The sequence below is a fragment of the Hylobates moloch genome, unplaced genomic scaffold, assembly GCF_009828535.3.
Source record: "Hylobates moloch isolate HMO894 unplaced genomic scaffold, HMol_V3 SCAFFOLD_16, whole genome shotgun sequence".
NCBI lineage: Eukaryota > Metazoa > Chordata > Mammalia > Primates > Hylobatidae > Hylobates > Hylobates moloch.
In genome coordinates, this window is record NW_026652291.1 from 29,660,582 (window position 1) to 29,678,173 (window position 17,592).

Below are 17,592 nucleotides of genomic sequence, written 5' to 3' on the forward strand. Positions count from 1 at the left end.
TTTTATTCCTCTAAGCTCTACCTCTATACTTAGAACCATGAACATCCCAACTAGGTGAAAATGCAGTCACCAGAGGAAGAAAGTGTGTTGCCTATAAACAAGTACAAAGAGTGCCAACCTTACTAGAAATCATAGAAACGCCAATCAAGACCAAAATAAGATATTGTACTCCCACTAGATTGACAAAAATTAAGAAGTCTGACAGTACTGCAACTGGAGAAGATACAGATCAACAGACTCTCTTATGCATTGCTGATAGTTTACATAGTCACTCTGGAAAACAATTTAGCTTTATCTTTTTTCCTAAAGCATCACCTTTTAAAGCTTAACATTCACATGTTTTAAGGCACTGAGCCTATACAAAAACTTCAGCAACGGATCTGAAATGAGTGACACCAAGCCATTTACTGGCTCACATATTTTAAGGCCCAGTAATTCCACTCCTAGATGCATGCCCAGCAGACACATACAAGAATATCTGCACCACAGCTGTCCTTAACAGCAAAAGACCAGAAAGAAGTCAAATCCTCAACAGGAGAACAGAAAAATTAACAGCAATAAAAGCACACAGTAAATATAAAAGCATTGAAAAAAGTGAACTGTAACTATATGTAACATGAACCTGAATTACAAAATGCTGAATGAAAAAAGCAAGAATACATAGAACATGTCTTTTTTTTTTTAAGAAAAAGTTTAAAAGTGATTCAAACAAAACAATAGAATTCTGCTTCTATACATGAGAGGATAACTGTTACAGGACACGCTCACCTACCATAAACAGCTAGAAAAATTTACAAGTTATTTGAAATAACTGTTTTCAGACATTAAACAACTGGCAGCACAGGACTGTGATCTCTGACAGAGGGAAATACACGAAGTACAATCGCCCTACATTTCTGCCTAAAGGCAATTTCCAGACTTTGTAGAAAGAGAGGAAATGCAAATAGAGCTCAACTGTCTCTGAAAAGAGGTAACAGAAATCTAATTTCTAGGGAGTGGCTAGAATTTTCAGAGCAATGTCCTGGAGAAGAAGTTTTGCAGAAGAAGATATCCAAAAATCATCACGAGGGACCCCTTGAATGTTTGAGTGAATACAAATCTGCTTAGGTATAGGGTGAACGTCCACAAGGCTGAGCAAAGTGCAACTATCAGGATAAAGAACAAATTAAGGAGAAGGTAAGGTGTAAGCTGAATAATTCCCAGAGCTCACATGAGGTTGCAAATTGAGTTCCCACCAGACAGAATGAAAAGATCTCATTGAACGTGGGGGTAATTTAACAGACACCTCAAAAGACTCTTTAGTGGAGGAGCTAACCTGGATCTAGACAAAAAGCTACTATAAACAAACCATAACAATGCTTAAAAATTAGCCTGAAAAAGATAAGCTGATCTACAAGTAACTTAAGTGCCTGACTAAAAAAAAAAAAAAAAAAAAATTCAAAAGGGTTTAAAGAAGGCAATAAAATCTAAACACTCAACAATATAACATCTGCAATGTCTAGCATTCAATTAAAAAAATTACTATACATGTGAAGAAACAAAAATGTGACCCATAAACATGAGGAAAATCAGTCAATAGAAACAGACCCCAAAATGACAGATAACAGAAAAAGATATTTTAAAACATTTATTATAAATATTATAACATGTAAACAAAAATGTAAAGGAAATCATGAACATAATGAAAAAGAGAAAAAGGAGACACAGAAACTGATGAAAAATAAAATATCTGAAAATTTCACTGGGTAGAATTAATAGAGGATTAGGCACTGCAGACAAAATGATGAATGACCTTAGAGACACACGGAAATACAAAACCATCCCAAATTAAGGAAAGCGAGAAAAAAAAGTCTGAAAAAACATGAGCACAGCCAGATTTGTGGTAAAATATATATCAAGTTAACATGTAACCAGAGTCCCAAAAGAAGACAGGAAAGGAGAAAATTAGAAAAAAAATTTGAAGAAATAAAGGCCAACAGTTTTCCAAATTTGAATAAAATTATAAGCCCATAGATGAAGAAGCTCAATGAATCCCGAGCACAAGAAACACGAAGAAAATGACACCAAGGCACATCATAATCAAACTGTTGAAAATCAGCTGTGGCCAAGCACAGTGTCTCACGCCTATAATCTCAGCACTTTGGGAGGCCGAGGCAGATGGATCACTTGAGCCCAGGAGTTCAAGACCAGCTTGGGCAACATGGGGAGACCCCATCTCTACAAAAAAATACAAAAATGAGTCACGCACGTTGGCATGTACCTGTAGTCCTAGCTACCTGGCAGGCTGAGGTGGCAGGATAGCTTGAAGTGGAGCCCAGGAAGCCGAGGTTGCAGTAAGCCAAGATTGTGCCACTGCATTCCAGTCTGGGCAACAAAGAGAGACCCTGTCTCCAAAAAAAAAAAAAAAAAAAGAAAGAAAAGAGGAAATGAGTTATAAAGAGACAATCCTAAAAGCAAGCTGAGAAAAAAAGACATTATGCATAGCAGAACAAAGACAATAATTGCTGTATGCTTCTCATCAGAAAAATGTAAGCCTGAAAATGACGAAAAGAGATTTTAAAGGTGCTGGGAATTGTATATGAATGGTCACAGTAGCTTTCTTCAAAAGAGACCATAACTGAACACAACCCAAATGTTCTACAAAAGATGAGTGGTACATTCTGGTATATTCAACAAATTCTGGTATATTCAAGCAATGACATAGTATATAATAATAATAATAATGAACTATTCTTCATAAACCAACACATATGAATATGAAAAACACTACGCTGAACAAAAGAGTCCAGATACAAAAGAGTACATACTGTATGATTCCATTTATGTGGAACTGTAGAAAAACTGTAATGACAGAAGGCAGGTCATAATGTCTGAAGCCCGGGGTCATGTGGAGGATTGAATATAAAAGGGGATAAAGAGGGCTATGAGGGTGATGGAAATATTTTATATCTTCATTGTGGTAGTAGCAGTGGTTAAACTGGTGCCTACTGTTGCCAAAAATCATCTTCAAATTGTACATTTAAAATAGATGCATTTTACTGCATGTAAACTAGATCTCAATAAAACAGTATATTGCTTAGACACACGTATAGATAGAACAATTTTTTTTTCAAATCAAGGTAATGATAAACACAAAGTTTAGGACAGTGTCTAACCCTGGGATAGGAAGCTAGTTAGGAGGGAGGCAGAGGATTAAAAGGGAGAAATAATACACAGGTATATTAAATTACTGTCAATAATCTAGTTCTCAGCTTGGATAATATTTATATTATAAATAAACAAACAAAATAAGAAAAGCATCATCGGGGGAGCAGTGATGACAGTGTATCACAATTAATCTATTTCTATGGACCTCAGGTAAAGAACAACAACAAAAAAAGGTAGTCACCTCACCCATATATTTCCCATGTCTCAGATGTAGGAAATATGCGAATAAATCCACCTCTCCGATCATTCTCCTCCTTCACCCTCCGTAAAACTTTGATCTAGATGAAAAATAAGATAAAATGAGTACCTATTTTGAAAATTGGAGTCCATGTGGCTATAGGACAAAGGAAGATAGTTATGACCCAAGAATATGAAAGCAGCATGAAGGGAGAAATTAATTCCATTTAAAATGTTCTTCCCTGAGAAAACATTTCTCCCATCTTGAATCTTTCTCTTTTCAATGTAGGACATGAGTTTGTTGTCATGAATATTATCAATCACTCATTAATTTTCACTAAACCCTGTGTTAACCCACAAAAGCCTAAAATGAACTTATCTTTACCTCCTCCATTGACAGACCAAGCACAGAACCACCCAACTTCCCTGGCCCTTTCTCCCGGGCTGAGCCCACGAGGTTTTTCATTTCCGCATCACTGGCAGACAGTGGACGGCAACGCTAAGGAGAAGAAAATGAAAATAGTAAAAAAAATTTTTTAAGTTTTCATTATTCCTCATTACCCTCTGTTCATTCCCTCAACATCATTATCTTTCCTAAGATTTATAAGCTCAAATTCACAGCCCACTTTCTGTAATTAATCTCAGCCTGGAACACTGGAAAACAGACGAAAGCTAAAAAACTCAAAGGCAAGAGGAGAAAACAGAACAGTAAAAGAACACTATGGGTTGAGAGAGAAAAGAGAAGAATGAGGTCCACGTGACTTTCTAAGCTAGTATTTAACCCAAACCTTGGTTTTAGAGCACATCCAATATTTCAAGGATATGGAAAAATCTGAAGATGCCCTCAATAGAAAAATAATGTGTATTTATTTCAGTGAGTATATTCTTTCTAGCACAGGAGATGAAGAATTAAGAGAACCGAGACATAAGACACAAAACCAAGGAACAATCTATTATATCACAAATGAAAAAGTTGGGCTGTGAAATGTTTTACAATTTGAGGGGGAAATATTGAGATGGGAATCATCAGTAACACAAAAAAGAGCTGTGGCCAAAAGGCTATCACTGTGGTTGCTGGACTTCAAGAGGCCTGGAACAAGAGTGACTACCCTGGGTACTCCAAGAAGGCGCCAAATGGGCCCTGTCCATCACTGATCCCAGAAGAGGATCTCGGCTATTTCAGCTTCTACATGGTGATAAGGGAGGTCATCTGAAAATACAAGTTTTCAGTGATTTTGATTTTATGCGAGTGGAGAAATAGAAAGGTAAAAAAGGAAGTCAGTATAAAAGCATAATAATACACTATTATTGAAATAGATGAAGTGATAGACAAAAATAAGACAAATCTGCCAAGTACAAAAAGTAAGAAAGAATTAGCCCACATGAGTGCAAATTGTCCTCTTGATTCTTAGAAGTAACTTCAACCAGAGAGCAGCAGCCCCATTGTCACGAGGTATTATTTGTCTTTCTCTATTTGTAGAATATCTATTCAAAGGCATTGTGGTAACTAACTTTTGGCCTTTTTAGCAACATCCGTTGTTATGGACTGAATGTTGGTTTCTCTCAAAACTTCTCATGTTGAAGTCCTAACCTCCAATATGACAGCATTTGGAGATGGGGCTTTTGGAAGGTAATTAAAGTCAGATGAAGTCATGAGAGTGGGGCCCTGGTGTAATGGGATTAGTGTCCTTATAAGAAGAGATGGTGGCTGGGCGCGGTGGCTTATGCCTGTAATCCCAGCACTTTGGGAGGCCGAGGTGGGCAGATCACAAGGTCAGGAGATTGAGACCATCCTGGCTAACATGGTGAAACCCCGTCTCGACTAAAAATACAAAAAATTAGCTGGGCGTGGTGGCAGGCGCCTGTAGTCCCAGCTACTCAGGAGGCCAAGGCAGGAGAATGGCATGATCCCGGGAGGCGGAGCGTGCAGTGAGCTGAGATCACGCCACTGCACTCCAGCCTGGGCAACAGAGCAAGACTCTGTCTCCCAAAAAAAAAAAAAAAAAAAGAAGAGATGCCAGAGAGTTTGATCTCACTCTCTCTACCCCAGACCCCAGCTAGTGTGTGTACAAAGAGGAGGCCATGTGAGCATACAATAAAATGGAGACCTACAAGCCAACAGAAAAAAGCCTCAGAATGAAGCCCACCTTGCCAGCACCTTGGACTTTTCAGCCTTCGGACTGTGAGAAATAAATTTCTGTTGTTTAAGCCACCCAGCCTATGGCATTTTGTTATGGCAGCCTGAACAGACTAATATATTCATGTACACGAGTCACCAACCATGGATGGTTTTATCTTTGGACACAGGAGAGACCAACTAACAAATCTCCAAAGCTAGCATGGGAGTTATAAAAGCTAAATTTTCTGATCGGCAACTCCATGATGGATATCTATATCAAGAAAACCATGAAATCAACAGATGTAAGCAACATGTGAAGTGCAGGGGCTTTTACTGTGGTATCTTCAACATCCAGAACAATACACTGTACTTGGCATGAAGTCAATCAAGAAATATTGGTTGAACAAACAAATACGTGAAAGTGCTGACATCAATCATGGCTAGAAGTAAACTTTGCAGAAGGATTTTGGGAAATATTTTTACTTCCTCAATCTCTGGGAATAAATTAAACAGTAGATGTTAAAATGAGAGGGTTTATAGGGGAAAGTTGAAAGATTTAGGAAGGAAACAAATATAAATAATATAACCATTGTTTATAAATCTTTAAAAAGTGTGAACGCTTATTTAATGTATAATTTGGAAAAAGCCAAAAATATTAAATGGATAGTTTGATGACTTTTCTCGTGATCACACACTACTTATTGTTTGCCAAAAAATACTTACCTAGTTCACCCATCACAGCATGTCTCTGATCATAAAGCCACCGGCAAAGCCTGGTGTGGTGGCTCACACCTATAATCCCAGCACTTTGGGAGGCCAAGGCGGGTGGATCACCTGAGGTCAGGAGTTCGAGACCAACCATGGCCAACATGATGAAACCTCGTCTCTACTCAAATACACAATACACAAAATTAGCTGGGCGTGGTGGCACATGCCTGTGGTCTCAGCTATGTGAGAGGCTGAGGCAAGAGAATTGCTTAGACCCTGGAAGCGGAAGTTGCACTGAGCCAAGATTGCCCCATTGCACTCCAGCCTGGGTGACAAGAGCAAAACTCTGTCTCAAAAGCAAAACAAAACAAACCAAAACAAAACAATAAAGCCACTGGCAGTTAGTCCTCTAAAGTTAAGCAGCTTTCTTACATGACACTATTTAAGGGCCTCAAATCTCAAATTACGTAAAGAGAGAGTAAGAAACAAGCATTCATTTAAATGATATAATAAAAATAGGTATTTTTATTAAGCATTTAAGAACAAAAAGAATGTTACTTAGAAGGTTGATAAACTAAAAGCTATATCAAAGGTTAATTAAAAGTACTTAAAAAGTTATTAACTATTAAACAGATTAAGGAATGCATGGCTGTATTTAAAAGAACAGGGGTCAAATCACTATTGAATGACATCTAATGAGAACTTCCAATTCCTGGGTATTGTTTTTAATGGTTTTTTAATATTCCTGGCTTCTAGAAATTGAGATAATGATGTGGCAACCTTCTCCTACTAACCTAGTGTGGTTTCTGTAACCAATGAATTAGCACCCAAAACTCTTAAAACTTCTCTGCCAATCACTTTCAAAGAGTTGTCTCCCATATACATTCACAACCACTCCTTCGCTGTAGCCTATAATTCTAGGTCTAGCTACTGTGTACATTATTTGTGAACGTTTGGGCTCGGGTAGAGGCATGTGGGAATTCAGGTCTGTGCTTCTAGTTGGTGTATTTAAGAGCTCTGAGAAAGGTCCATAATTCTGTGACCTGAATTATAGACACAGGTGAAAGAAAAGGTAGAGAAAGAGAGAAGGGAAGAAGAAAGCATGAGATGGACAGAAAAAAAGAAAATAAATGCTTATGAGTGTCAAGGAGACACACTTGGACATTAAAAACAAAGCAAAGGTAAAAAAAAAAAAAAGGAATCAGACTGATTTGAAAGGCCACCAAGACTATCAAAAACAAGAGCAAAACGTCATTCTGCAAGTCATTCTGCAGTTTTGCCTTTGGGCACATCAACTACATTCTCTGGGTGGTTGATATAATAAATCCACATATTCCCATGAGTTGACTGAATGTACTAAGGAAATAAGGGTCCTCTGAACTTAGAGAGGAGAACCATTGCCTCTGGCTAAAAGATACATGATTTAGATATCCAGTGCTCAGATAAATTATAAACTGTCAAATTACTGTCGAGTTAAGAATTCTGCCATGCAACATGCACCAAAGATAAATTTACCAATAGTACAACTTACGATTCAGAAATCTTCCCAGAGAAGAAACCTTACATATCTAACCATTATTGCTAGGGAACAACTGGCTGAAAATGTGAAATTAATGAGACAAGGAACCATCAGTCTCCACTCAGTCAAAGCAGTAAGAAACAGATGTTGAATCAGAAAATGACTCTCAGCCTAAAAAAAGCTGGGAAGTACCAGTGATGAGAAGAACTTAACAAAATGTGGAATGGGGAAAAATGGCAAGATATCCTAAGAATATATCATAATTGAGGGGCAAAAATAAAATTTGCTTGACAGAGAACACATGCAAAGAATAAAAATCTCCCAATGCAGTTTTACAAGGTTTGGAATTCTTCATTAAAAGCAAAGAAACTAGAAATAGCTCAATTTATATGTGATACATTTTACCATCTAAAAAACAAAAGGTAAAATCAAGTTTAAAAGCAAAATGAATGCTATGGAATGAAAGAAAACAAACGGAAAAGACCACATAAATAAATCTGAGTGGAAATGGGACAAAAAAAATGGCTTCTAAGAAAAGGTTTAAACATACTGATAATCAAGGGTATACTTTGAAATTGGTGGGTAGAGGGGAGAAAGTAAGTAGGCTTGTGTAACAGCATCTAGAAATTTGGAATAAATGTAAGCCAGCAGGTCTGAGAGACATGCATCTTGTTATTAAGGAAATTGGCTTTAAAAACAAACAAACAAAACTTACCCAAACCACTTACAATTATGTTTGAAAAATCATGAAGAACTGAGGAGGTACCAGATTAGAAAAAAACCAAATGAGGTACTAATCTTCAAAAATGTAAGAAGTATGCTCCTGGTGGTTACTGCCTGGTAAACTTAACTTGAATCCCTAGTAAAATAATGGAACAAATATTAAAAGGAAAAAATCCCTAATAATTTAGAGGATAATGGGCTTATGAATAATAGTATGGAGAATGCTTTATTTTAAAACATGCTTTAAAAGTTTGATTTTTAGGACAAGATTTTTAAAAGGGGAACTATAGCAATATATTAAATGTCTTTGGATTTTAGAGAAGCATTTGAGAAAATTTCATATTTCCAGTTGGGGGTTAGTGCCAGAATATAACACATCAACAAAAACTGAAAACAACGTAACTGTACGACAAATAGCAGTGAATCAAGTTAGAAAGTGATTTCTGGAATGGGTATTAACTAAGCATTATTTAGAATCTTCATTAACATCTGGAAGGAAAAACAAAAATAGCATTTGTGGATGATGGCAAATGTGAAAAACATGACTACAAACAGGTGAATATCAAAATAACAAGAGATCTTGACAATGGGAAAATCAAAAGACTCAAAGTGTGAAGGGGAGTAAATCTTCTTAGTGTAAACTACATGTCTAACACCCTGAATATTTTACCTCAATTTTATCATTTCTCCCTCACCATAACTTCAGGTATATATTATTATCCCCATGTGACAGATGTGGGAATTGAGCCTCAGAGAGGTAAGAGAACTTGCCCAAAGGTCTAATTGCTAGTTTTTGGCAGAGCTCAAATTTGAATCCAGGTCTATCAGACTGTAAAAGTCCATATTCTTTCCACAGTACCATGCCATACAATTTCTGGTGAGTGGAAAACTTGAACCATAGACATTAAAGAGAAAGGAGAAATATAGAGATAATGGTTTAAAAAGGAAAAGGCAGAAAAAGGGCAAAGGACTAAGAGAATTCACAATCTGACAGCAACAGAAAAGGAAAGCTTGACACAGTCTAACCGGTCAGAACAGAGAAATTTTTTTTTTTACTTAGCTCCAATGAAAATACTGTGAAGTTAAGAGTGCTTCGTTAACAGAAAGACAATGACAAAATAGAACATTGCAAAGTACAATAAAAGTCAAAGAATTCAACATGTATAAAGCTGGCTGAATAAAGCCAGAAAGGCTTTATGTCACATAAGCAAGTGTTTAGATACATTACTACTAAAGAGAGGTCTTGCTCTCCAACAAGCCTATTACAACCTATGGTAATTCAAGCAATGCAACTAGATGTAATGGAATTAAAATTGATAATGAGAAATTAAGATTAGAATTACATATCAAAGGCCAGGCATGGTGGCCCATGCCTGCAATCCCAGCACTTTGGGAGGGCCGAGGCCGGCAGATCGCTTGAGCTCAGGAGTTCCAGACCAACCTGGGTAACAAGTCAAAACCCTCATCTCTACCAAAAATACAAAAAATTAGCCAGGCGTGGTGGTGTGCACCTGTAGTCCCAGCTAATCAGGAGGCCAAGGTAGGAGGATCACCTGAGCCCAGGAAGTCCAGGCTGTAGTGAGCTGTGATCGCATCGCTGCACTCCAGCCTGGGTGATGGAGTGACACGCTGTCTCAAATAAATAAGTAAAAATAAATTAGAATTACATATCAAAGACACTTCTTTAGAGTCAGATGCCACAGGCTATGAAAGAGTACCCCTTTCCTAACCTACTTCTTTCAGTACATTAGTTCCAGGTATATTTAGAATATAAGCTCTTTGAAGTCAACAGCATTATTTTGTTTTGTTTTCTGCCATGGGAGCAACTAGCATACTTAGGTATTTACTAAATATAAAATACTACATATTATAGAGTTTCGAATTCCACCAACTAAGCACCAAAACTCATACTACAGAGCCACATTAATTAGTTACTAAATATCAGACAAGGTATCCAGTAAGTTATTTTTCATTTCTTGGATTCACATAAACCATATAAATCACTTTATCAGAAACAGTAGCTAAGAAAAGTTACACGTCAAGCATTCAAGCTTACCAGAAATTGCATCAGAGAGTACAAACGCCAAAATAAATATACTGGAGCTTTTTGCTAAACAACACAGTTGCAGTGACACGTTTATATGTGAGAATATCTATATCCCTCATACTAAAGCATCAAATAGCAGGCACAGGATCCCCACTGCTAGCCTATTACTTCGAAAAGAATTTTTAAAATCTGTGCAGAAGAAAGCAATGGTTAATCTCAAATACTGCTAACAAAAACAGTAAGAAAGCAAATGCTGATCATTCAGAAAGAAAGATGTTTGTATTTCAAAGGTAGCATCTGAGACACTATTGTGGCAGAGCTTCTAAGATTTATAAACTGCAAATCACTACATATTTGAAATGTCACATGCTAAGGAACTCAAATACAACCCTACACCCAATGTGAAAACATTTCCAATATTAAGCTATAGACAACAGTATGTTTCATAAGATGTCTGGAAAAAAAATGAAGTTCATTTGTGAACTGGAAAATTCCCTTCCTGGATTATTTTGGTCAAAGTGATAGATATGCCTTTAAGCCCCTGTTCCCCATTTAAATTCAACTGTCTCCATCTCAGTATAATCACTATCAGGAAAAGAGGATCCCTAAGTTCCTGCATCCTCTACTCTTATATTATATAACCAAAAAGACTTCTATGCATTTATTTTCATTCGTTTTGTTATTAAACTGCACAAAAAAATAGGTACATAAAAATATGTACCATGAAAAACTAAAGCTAAAAAACTTTCCATTTGGAAAATGAAAATAAAATTTGAATGAAGTCTCCGAAAGATCTAGAACTTACCTGCTTGGCCTTTGACGACTGAAACTGTGCAGATACTGGACTCTATAAAAGACAAAAATGGAATAAACCCTTATCTTCTCCTAATATGCCTACATTTTCCATCTCCTAGATCTATGATATAAAAAAGGAAAAAATAATCTCCAAGCAGAAACCAAAAGCAAGAGCCCTACACTTTGTGGTTGGAAGGTTAGAACATTTATTATCTTTCACATTGCTTTCTCCTAGGCCATATGTATTCCAGCTTCAACTTTTCACCACTGAGGGCACAATCCTACTGCCAGATACTGAAGATCCTGAAGTCAACTAGTCCACCTGACAAACTGGTTTCACACAGTACACATGACCAATCTACAGTTCCTTTAGCATTTATATAAGTGTCCTGTAGGCTGCTTATGGATGAAATCATGCCATTACCTACCAGTTGGCAAAACAAGCATCGAACAGATTTTCTAGAGTTTGCAAAGAGTTGCCAATAAAGCTGACAGGCAAACTAAGAAAAGGGACCAATTCATCTAAGACTGGCAATACAGCTACCTCTAGAAGTGAAACTTGGCAGAAACTGAGTTAAAGCTGCACAGCAATGTTCATGATCCTTTATACATAATCCTGTGGTTCTTGCCACAGATACTGCAGGAAACAATTTGCAAAGGAATGTGACTGCCTAAATTAAGTTTCTGTAGTACACCTAGGTTAATCCTCTACTTTTTCTTATTAAAAATTAAAGAAAACCCTTTGATCTGTGATGATGCACTGATCAAGTACAACCCTGGTAACTGATTTTATATCTAATCCAAGATAATAGCCTTTAAAATACAGTACACCCTGTTCCACATCCCAACATTAATTAGGGAATAATTCCACAGCACGGGGTCACAGATAGGCATAGACTGAATCTAGCTCAAAGACATGTTATGCTTGGCCTGCAAAGTATTGTTTCTAATGAAGTGGCTGCCAATATTTAAAAGTAAGATTTCCGATTTCTCTTGACAATAGGAAGATCTCATAACACCTGGCCCATACTTATGCATGCCAGTAATTAGCCAGAGCACATTAGTAAAACAGCCACCCCTTTCAGGTGAGGTATGCACTCTCCAGTTTACCTCAGTCATATCACTCTTAGCTGTTTTATGCCTGCCTCTATTTACTAATTTATATTACCTGCCTGCAGGCCCTCTAGGCATTTGAGTTTGAAAACCCTGTTCTAATAAACAATTATCTGAATAAATAATAGTATATGGGTTTGGCAAACAGAAAATAGCACTACTCCAAATGAGACTAGCAAGCAAAAGGAACAAGAGGAGGAATGGGAGTGGAAGAAGGGAGGAAAAAAGTGAGGAGTAAAGGGTTAAAGTGGAGTTGGGGCAGGGATAAAAGGAGAGACGAAAAGGAAAGAGAAAATGGGGAGTAGGAAGAAAAAGCTGCTTATGCCTTGAAAGAGCCTACAATCTGGCAGGAGAGTACAGAACAATTTAAAAGCAACAAATCAATGAACGCAAAACAGTGTAATATAGAACAAATAAATAAATGTTAAAATGAAAAGTAAAGGTCACAATGGATTTAATAAGAAAAGACTTCCAAAATGTCTGAGCAGGAAAAGCAATCAAACCAGATGGGAAGAAAAGAGCAAAGTGGATTTTTTTTTTTAAATAAGAAGAAATGTTAAAGGCCAAGAAACAAAAGTGGAAAATTAGCAGGGTCAAAACAGGCAGGGACTGACGAGATGATGGAATGAGTAAGTAGAAGGATCAGCTGATTGGTTTAACTGGAACATAAATGCAGAGTACACAAAGACCAAAGCAATGCTTGATCAGATGATATTTTAGACAAGTATAAGTTTCTTTGGGCTTTTATCTCATTTAACCTCAATCAATAACTCATGATCATGGAGGGTCCTTTGAGGAGAATTACTTGTAGAGAAGATACTATTTCAAGAAAGCATCTTCTTTACAAAGCTAGTCTGAAGATCAGAAAGAATGCAGTAATGACTAAGAATAGGCCCCTTTTCTGTGCCTTGTTTCTGAGCATATCAATCTGAGGCAGAAAAAACGTGATTTTTAAAAACAGAAAGAAGGAAGATAATGAAAAAAAGAAGCCAAGAGAAAAGACAAAACAAAAAACAGGGAATAAGTTTGTTGGAAAATGTTGAAAGCATAAGCTATTAGCCACAGCTGAATATTACTGCCTCCTGTCTAGAGTGATCCCCAAATTCTCCTGCTCTAAGTGACCTCATACCCATAGTGCTTCCGCTCCCTCAGTTACATCAGCCGCCACTTCCCAGTAAGCCTCCTTCAGGCTCCCTGATGAGGAATTGGCTTACCTGAGGTTTCTGGAAAGGGTTTCGCCTGGAAGACTCAAAGGTGGGATAAATTGGCCGAGTTGATGTCCGCTGGGCAGGATCTTGGCACACAAATCCTGAATGGGGAATGGGCAACATTAAAACCTGCCATTTTCTAAGAAATTAGCAGGTCTGGCTGTACCTTTTCTTTAGATATACAAACTCAGTTTCACTGTCATAAATATCACAGAGATCTATCCTCAGGAGAATAATGCACAACTCTCCCACACACACACTCTGAACACACACACACACTCTGAACTCTGAACCACCATAACTAGAGAGAAGAAAAGGGAAATATCCAGATGAATTAACCTTGCTGGTTGGGTGGCTGAAATGTGATTCTGAGTGAGAAAGAGATGTAGATTTTTGATGAATCTAAGAGTAACTGCAAATTACCATTTTAAAACACACAGTTGTTAATAAAAACAAGTTGCTTTAAAGTGGCTACCTGGATGATGACTGGAAAATCAAGTTATTTTTACAAAAGCAAGTGAACAGTCTTGTCCTGTTACATGATCTACTTCTGGAACTGCAGAAGGTGGTCTATTGGCAACTTTCAAAATGGGCTTTGTAGATTATCTATGGCTTTGGAAATTGGACTTCAGCTAATTTCACTTACTTCCTAAAAAGAAGCAGATTCCTATCCAGGGAGAATAGAGTAGCTAAGTTTTATAGCATTTGCTGGTACATCAGGTACTAGTTCATTTCAAATATATTTTATTATGTCTTTTTATAGTACCTAAAAAAAAACCAACAAGCCCACAAAATACCCACCTGACTGCCCATCTCCACTTCAAAGTTTTGGCTTATCTACTTAAAATGAGATTCTTCTTTGGGCTGCTTTGGTTATAACTACTACAGAAGGGATCACGTTGAGACCAGTAGAGACTGTCTAGCAGAAATATAGCCAGTCTCCTTTGCAACAAGGCTTCTTCAGTGGGTTTTACTTTCCCAGCTTGGAGAAAAATACACTTTCTCCAGATCTTTGCTAATTCTCTTCCTCAGCTCCTAATTCCTGTGCCTCAGGTCTCAGCCTTAGTTGTGGTTCAGCCTCAGGACAGGATGGAGCCAAGGGGCGTAGAAACATATAAACATTTCCCTGAAAATATAATTTTTTAGTACAAACCATTCAGCATGGCTTAGGAACTGCCAGTTGGCAAAACCTATGGAGTCTGACAAAATGGACACTCCGGTTAATTTTTATGTGAGTCCAGTTCAGAAAATACTACTACTCACCTACAACAGTGAACATATCTGAAATCATACTGGCTTTAATCTTTAGGTCCAGAGGTGCATCACTAACAGAACAGAGAAAGAAAAGAGCAATTGATAAGTGTGTAGGTTAACAGAATAGCCGCCCTCTAATGGGTCCCAATATAGCAAAGTTTCCAAATGTCAATGAAGAGCAACACGTAAAGCCTGTAAAATCCACGGGGGCGGTGGGGGAAAAATCCTGGGCAAAAATATGAGAAATGAAATCCTGGTGTTAAATTCGTCCTCTGTAATGCAAACGCAGCACCATCCATTGATTCTCTAACATACGATTTTCTTTATACCAGAAGGTCTTGTGCAATTCAAAATTTGCACAAGTCAAGAATACCGCTTCATTAAAACTGTGGATTTTAGAGGTTCAGATTTTGGGTATGCTCTTTTATGAGTGTGCCCACCACCATTCAAATTACTTTTTGCTGCTGCAACAGTCAAGTCACATTCACACACAAGAGGAGCAACTCTGGCTACATTGGTACTTTTTAAAGTCTTTATTGTCTGCTCTAAAACAAATTTCTTAGGCTTGCAGGCTTGCAAATAGGGCAAAAAAAAAAAAATACAATTTATACCAAAATCTCACCAGATGGGCAGGAACCCACATGAAAACAAAAACAACATCGACCAAAAGCAAGAGGCCTCCCTGCGGCAATGACGGCCACAGTGACTTCAGTGCTGAGGTGTTCCTCCATGAACCAAACTATTCTGGCTGCTATACTCAGTGCCCCATTCTGGGGATTTCTAACTTTTAAAGTATAGTATAATATACTTTACTGGGCAACCTGCAAAAGGCTGACTTGACGAAAGTTGCATAACATCTGAAGCATCTGTAATATCTAGCTCTACACCTTACTATGGAGGTTAAGCCAAACTCCCACTCCAAAAGTAGTCAATCTGTCTTTATTTGATTCCTTGGCATTTTGCCAATATCTCGCAACCTTAAAAACTCAGCAGCTGGGTGGTCTTTGGCATAAATCTCTACAGTTCTCAGTTTAGAGAAGTGTACAAGTGAACGGAAATTCTGGCTGTAGCTGCAAATATAGTAAGAATCTTCCCTGGTATTGAAAAATATGTTTCTTTTCTTCTTCTAAACAATAGGTTAGTAAAAAAAAGATTTTTAAGTTGTTTGAAGTTTTTGACTTTAAACTTGGATGACTTTAAACATGAGACAGGGTAAAAGGACCACATATTATCCACATGGCCCTAGATCCAGGTTTATACCTTTACAGTATATGTGGATTTGAACCTGTAAAACTTTTGGTAATGAAGGAAATACCTTATATATTTCTTTACCCTTAATAAAAGACCTACTATTAAAAAAACTACAAGGATAAAACTGAATGCAAGAATCATCCCTTAGAAACCTAATAAACAGGAATCATATAATTGTAAATTGACTAGGAAGACAGAGATCCATGGTTGTCATACGCACTTTGATATTATGCCATAAACCAGCTAATTTAAGAAAGTCTGGTTATCTCCACCTAATAACTAGGAAAAAAACAGTCTTCTAGTGCCAAGAGAAATGATCAAAAAAAAAAAAAGTGCTTTAAGTACTACTTGAAGATTTGTCCTTTTGTAGTTGATGGAACTGACTTACCAGGCCAAAGAAGGAGAGAGATTCACTTCCAACAACCATGGCTTCAGAGTAGAATCTATGAGCACGTCAAAGCCGTAGAGTTCTAGAAATACAACACAACACAACACACAAGATCATTTTCCACGTCACAACCACACAAAGATCTAGAAGACTCAATCCCATTAACTCTCAGGCCTAGAAACTCACTGAGTATACGTAGCAAGTGGAAGTAGAAGTAGAGAATCTTTCAAGAATCTTTCAAGTTCAAGAGAAATTAATCAAGTTCTAGGAATAAGAAAACAATGCTACAAAATTCCACTGTTTTTATCATGCAGTGTCTATTGATGTTCCTAAATCCTACATAGAAATTGACTGACTCTAGAATAGTTAACAAGCACAATTCTGCTGTGCTTATGGGCGCAAAAAGAAAAGAGTGGGGGAAAGGAATGAAACAAGCACAACCAACACCAACACTGCTTTAGGCCTGCTCTGAAATTTCCCTTCCCCAATCCCTCCCTGCCAACTTTGAAAACAGAAACATCTCCTAAAGGCATTTCTCTAGAATCCTTCCATCACATTTTCTTAAACCAAGATATTGCTTTTGCAACCTAGGTCAAGAAGACATATAAATGTATTTATTCTTTCCCCTCTCCTACAGTTTCAATTTCCCTTTGAAGACAGAAAATAAAACACACTAGCCCAACATGAACCGAAAGACAGACAAGAAAAGAGAAAGCCAGTGGTAGCAGAGCACAGGTGTGACAAGGTATCTTGCACCACTAATATTATTTAAGAAGGGTAGGAGCCAGAGATCAAGTTTATGGATTCTGTATTGATTCTCTTTCTCTACCTTCCCAACTGTTGCAAAGAGAAAGCAAGACCCAGAAGCAAGTGTTCTTTCCACAATGCCTGGTTTCATTTAACAAGTTCAGGGATGAGAGGTTAACTTTGGAACCCTTCTTATTATTAATGAGACTTTCTCTACAAAAATCACGGTAATGTACAGTCCTTTGTGTGTGTGTGTGTGTGTGTGTGTGTGTGTGTGTGTGTGTATGTATATGTATATATTTATAGCTATATCTATATATATATATATATGAAAAA

General features: G+C 37.3%; 1 protein-coding gene across 13 annotated transcripts in view; it reads right to left on the reverse strand.

Moving 5' to 3' along the window:
* TTLL5 (tubulin tyrosine ligase like 5) overlaps positions 1–17,592 on the reverse strand; it is a 292,965-nt gene that overhangs the window by 205,022 nt on the left and 70,351 nt on the right. For 10 of the 13 annotated variants that reach the window (XM_058429488.1, XM_058429490.1, XM_058429486.1 and 7 more), the window contains exons 13-18: positions 16,510–16,591; positions 14,880–14,941; positions 13,623–13,717; positions 11,306–11,347; positions 3,770–3,883; positions 3,394–3,485 (exon numbers count right to left, since the gene is read on the reverse strand). In XM_058429488.1, coding sequence (XP_058285471.1) covers positions 3,394–3,485; positions 3,770–3,883; positions 11,306–11,347; positions 13,623–13,717; positions 14,880–14,941; positions 16,510–16,591 — 487 coding nt within the window. The remainder of the gene's footprint in view (positions 1–3,393; positions 3,486–3,769; positions 3,884–11,305; positions 11,348–13,622; positions 13,718–14,879; positions 14,942–16,509; positions 16,592–17,592) is intronic. The other 3 variants (XM_032134813.2, XM_032134812.2, XM_032134807.2) reach the window with 1 other exon arrangement.